The 4,173-nt window shown below is 35.0% G+C and overlaps 1 protein-coding gene across 4 annotated transcripts; it reads right to left on the minus strand.

Annotated features, from left to right (window-relative positions):
* Positions 1-930: 930 nt before the first annotated feature.
* LOC132041915 (mediator of RNA polymerase II transcription subunit 20a-like) lies at positions 931-3,090 on the minus strand. 4 transcript variants are annotated; one of them, XM_059432592.1, is made up of 4 exons: positions 2,686-3,090; positions 2,435-2,598; positions 1,870-1,959; positions 931-1,394 (listed from the first exon to the last, which is right to left on the minus strand). In XM_059432592.1, exons 2-4 carry the CDS (start codon positions 2,516-2,518, stop codon positions 1,152-1,154), a joined length of 417 nt encoding a protein of 138 aa, XP_059288575.1. In that variant the 5' UTR covers positions 2,519-2,598; positions 2,686-3,090; the 3' UTR covers positions 931-1,151. The 4 variants fall into 4 exon arrangements, 2 of the variants coding, with proteins under 2 accessions (XP_059288575.1, XP_059288576.1); XR_009411279.1 differs by adding an exon at positions 1,602-1,678 and having other exon boundaries at positions 1,269-1,394; positions 1,870-1,950; positions 2,435-3,090; XR_009411280.1 differs by adding an exon at positions 1,602-1,678 and having other exon boundaries at positions 1,269-1,394; positions 1,870-1,976; positions 2,435-3,090.
* Positions 3,091-4,173: the final 1,083 nt, after the last annotated feature.

A 4,173-nucleotide genomic window follows, 5' to 3' on the forward strand; every position in this document is an offset into this window, starting at 1 on the left:
TTTCTCGAACTAAATTACTCTTGAACTTATTTACTCCAAAATCAACGACCTTCTCAATAAAAGTGCCCATGATCTTCCGAAATCAATACCTTTAATTCACGATGTAGGATCCTCATCCATCTCACCATATTCTTTGGGGGTAAAATTAAAATAATTAACTTTAGTGTTAATTCAGGGAAAAATTTTCGCTGTTACTTTAGTGTTACTTCAAGGGATGTTCATCCAAGTAAAAGCTTAACTAGTTTTTTGTCACTTGAAAGTCATCTAACTAAAGCCTAAAGTAGGTAAATATAACATTACTCAAAAGATACATATGTTGACCAAAAAAATCTAATGTAGCTCTCTTATAATCGTTTAATAGGCTTAATAAAAGAATTAAATGTAATAAGGTAAATAATCCAAGAACATATTTGACATTTATACAAGCAAAGTTAGAATGACAAAATAAGGGTTAAATTTCACTAGCAGTCATGCAACTTTCAGTCTATCACACAATTTTTTTTTTTTAGTCATCTAACCTTAAAATTTACCACATAAAATTACTTTTCTATTTTTCATCACATAAAACTCATCCAACTTTAAAGTTTATCAATAAAAATTATTTTTTATATTTTTTTTTGTCACATTAAAGTAATTCAATTTTGGCCAAGTTAATTAAAAGGCAGGTTTTACATGCATGTTAATATTTTAAACCGGAAATATGACATGACACTCCAAAATAGCTAATTTGCTTAATAAAACATATTAAATGTAAGAATTAATTTCAGAGATCTTCTCCCAAATTTCTCTTCGTAACACTGGTCTCCTGAGGCCACTAATTAGAAGGCTTTTAACTAAGATTCAGTTGAGAATTTGGAACCCAAATTTTAATATTTCAATGTATAGACACCTTTTAGGATTAGTAATAATTAATCTAAGACTAGATCAATGTATAGACCCCTTTTAGCTTCTTACTATTCATATCTGTCTTGAACACCGGCTTTCAATATAACGCAGTAGCAGCAGCAGCAGCATAATGACCCGGTTTCTGAAGCTAAAGGAAAATCATTGCTTTTACTTTTTTTTTTTTTTTTTTTTTTTTTTTTTTTTGTGAGAATACAACAGGTACAAAGCTAAAATCTTACATTGTCAACAGAACATTAGGCTACAATCTAATTTCTCACTGCTTGTGCTGATTGAGCTGTTGCTATCATTTGAGCCATGATGCTAGCATACCGTACAGCTGTGTGTTGTGAAGTGTATTGATCAGACAGGCCAAAATCTGAAAAAATTGGTTCAATGTGCACCAAATGACCTGGTAATGATCTTTTTCCAAGAGCTTCATGCCATATGTCAAAGAATTCCCCCATAATCTGGTGTGATTTCTCCCATGAGGAAATCAGAAGACACTCCATCTACAAAGAAACCACTCGTGAGACCAGCATGCGTATAACAGAAAGCTTAAAATTTGTGGAGTACAGTTGCAATTCAACAAAAGCACTGGAAAGTTTAGAACACCAAATTAACAATGCATACTGATAAGAAAACCATTGTCTCCCTCAGCATTTTGAGAACCTGAATAGATGAAAACAACAAGATAGCTCCCACACAGCGTCACATACCTAAAGCACGCTACTACCAGAGACACCACCAACTATTGACTTGATTCTATCCATTCCATTGTACTTTTTTTCCATCTCTTTGTTCAGCATTATGAAAAGGACACAAGTAGTAATTACTTTTCTAGATGAAGCGCAATAAATGAATTCCTCTCCATGCAGAATAACAAGCATAATAGATCACAGAAATCCTACATGGCTATGTTCCATAAAAGGCTTAACCACATAACAAGCATTGAACTGAGAATAAATATATGAAATTATTTCATACCTCAATAACTATTCCCCACAAGTTCTCAGAGTGGATTGGAACAACTTTGCCCACTCGCAGCTGGAAGTCACCGAGTTGATACTGAAACCCCTATATAAGTCAATTACCTTAATGAGTATTATGAAGTAGTGCTAAGTAAGCCCTTTTTTAAAATTCTGAAGGATAAACCAAAGCAAGGCAAACAGTGGCAAGTATGGAATATATCTTGTAAGAATCACCATAGAGAACCTGTTTAAAACAGTAATAGTTGGCCAATGGCCGCCCAACTGGATGACACAGTTCTATTAGAATTGAAGCTGTATTTTATGTCTGATTTATGATTAGAGGAACTCATATGTAGTCCGTTAAACAGTAATCATCTTGAAGATCTTCAATCTTCACTTATTTATTTTAGGTAAAAGTTATGTTAAAGTGGGGAAGTTCTTTATTCTTACAAAGCATTGATTACTGAAGCACAATAAATGTGGATAAAATCACTCATAGACACTTAAATTTACAAAGCCAAGACTGTGGATGGTGCTAAATAAGTTAATCATCCTACTGCAGTAAGAACAATAATACAAACCTCAAAATTAAGTGCAACCCTCGTTTTGTAAGACTGCAGCTTCTCCATTATCGTCTGAATTGATGACTCTGCTTCTAAGATCATCCGTTGCCCTCTAATTACAAAGTAATGCTTGCTGGGCTGTTCTTGAAGTGAAATTCCCAAAAAATCTCGGGGAAACTCCACTGCATTTGCTTGTTCTATTAAGACCAAAAAAAGAAAAAAAAATCACTCCACAATCAAATCTCCTAATGAGGTGCCAAAGTACTCACAGAGATCCCATGCAAGATTGCCCCCAGGGCAGTGGTAAGAGGGCAACACGTGATTTGTGAGTTAGAAGTGTGTCACAGGTTCAAAGCCCACCACAGACAAAAGCTAAGTATATAAATGGAGAAGTAGAGGGACGGGGGCCCATTATACATTTCTACATCGAGTTTCGAAATTGTGCACAACTGCCCCGAGGAAATTTCTCGATTACAAAAAAGATAACATTTGAGGTTGAAGCAGGTTCACATGTGCAATATCAAGTGTGACTAGCCTGTAAATGAATAGTTTAAACTTAATACTACTAACAAATACATCAATGTTTCCATGCATCTGTTACATGTGACGTGTGAGTTAGGCGTGCATCACGGGCTCAAAGCCTGTCTGAGCCCATTATACATTGAGTTTTGAATCGTGCATAGTAATTAGTTCCTTTTGCATCCAAATATAAGGAGATATAAAATATTCAAAATTTAATCGCATTCTAATCAAACTTTAGACTTGCGAATTTGAAATAAGGAGCAAGAAGCTATATCTGAAAGTAGTTTAAGCTTGACTAAGATATATTCCACCCATATCTAGAAATTTAAGCTTCCCATGCCTTGAGGTACTTCTTCAATCCCAGTGCCATAAGGGCGAATTTAGGTGGAAAAAAAATATATATGAGGCACGTGATTAAGTATTTTATGTACATATTTTCTAGAATAGATGTAATATTATCGCTTAGCACCCATGCTTCGAAAGGGCTCAATGACGCACTTGGTTGAATGCCGCTTTATTTCCCTAAAGAATCAGGGATCAATTCCAGTTAGTACTTACTTTTTTCTTCCTTTGATCCAACACCCTCAGATTTTTTAGCATTCCCAGTGGTAGGAATGATTTGAGCTGTTCACAACAGTAAACCAAGAGTGCTCTGTAACTTCCCAAGTTTGATATGCAACTCGGCAACTCCATAAGCTTGATCTGAGCTGTAGCTCGAGTCAAGTATTTGGAGGTTGTTCATGTGCTGTAAGAAAGATTCAATGTAAATTTTTGTCCAGTTCCTTTGGGTTGCAAGAGAGTTTCTGTAAGCTCTTTGTGACAGTCTTGGTTACAACTTCGATAGTGAGTTTCATATGCACACACCAGCTATCTTCTCCAACTTATTTTCCTCTTAATGTTTGGTACAATATAATGCCTCACCTGTAGATTTCTTTCTCTCTTCTTTGTTTTGTGTGAATTACAATGCTTGTTAAGAGTAGAACAAAGAACTTGAGATTGGCTAGACAGTAAGTTTTGCTTTTCTTTCGTGACTATATAGTCCACTAGTTCTGAATTTGCTGTAAAGAATCCTTTCTTTTTCTTTTCTGTCTTTGTATCGCCGATTTCCTGTAAAGGATACGGTTAGCCATGTTGTCATTTGAATTGAAACCTAATACCTCCATGATAAATCAACAAATTAGTTCCCGTCTACCAATTAGATACTCCCGCTGTTTCAGTTTATAAAAGCTAAGTTT

The sequence above is a fragment of the Lycium ferocissimum genome, unplaced genomic scaffold (genome assembly GCF_029784015.1).
Source record: "Lycium ferocissimum isolate CSIRO_LF1 unplaced genomic scaffold, AGI_CSIRO_Lferr_CH_V1 ctg12242, whole genome shotgun sequence".
In the NCBI taxonomy this organism is placed as follows: Eukaryota; Viridiplantae; Streptophyta; class Magnoliopsida; order Solanales; family Solanaceae; genus Lycium; species Lycium ferocissimum.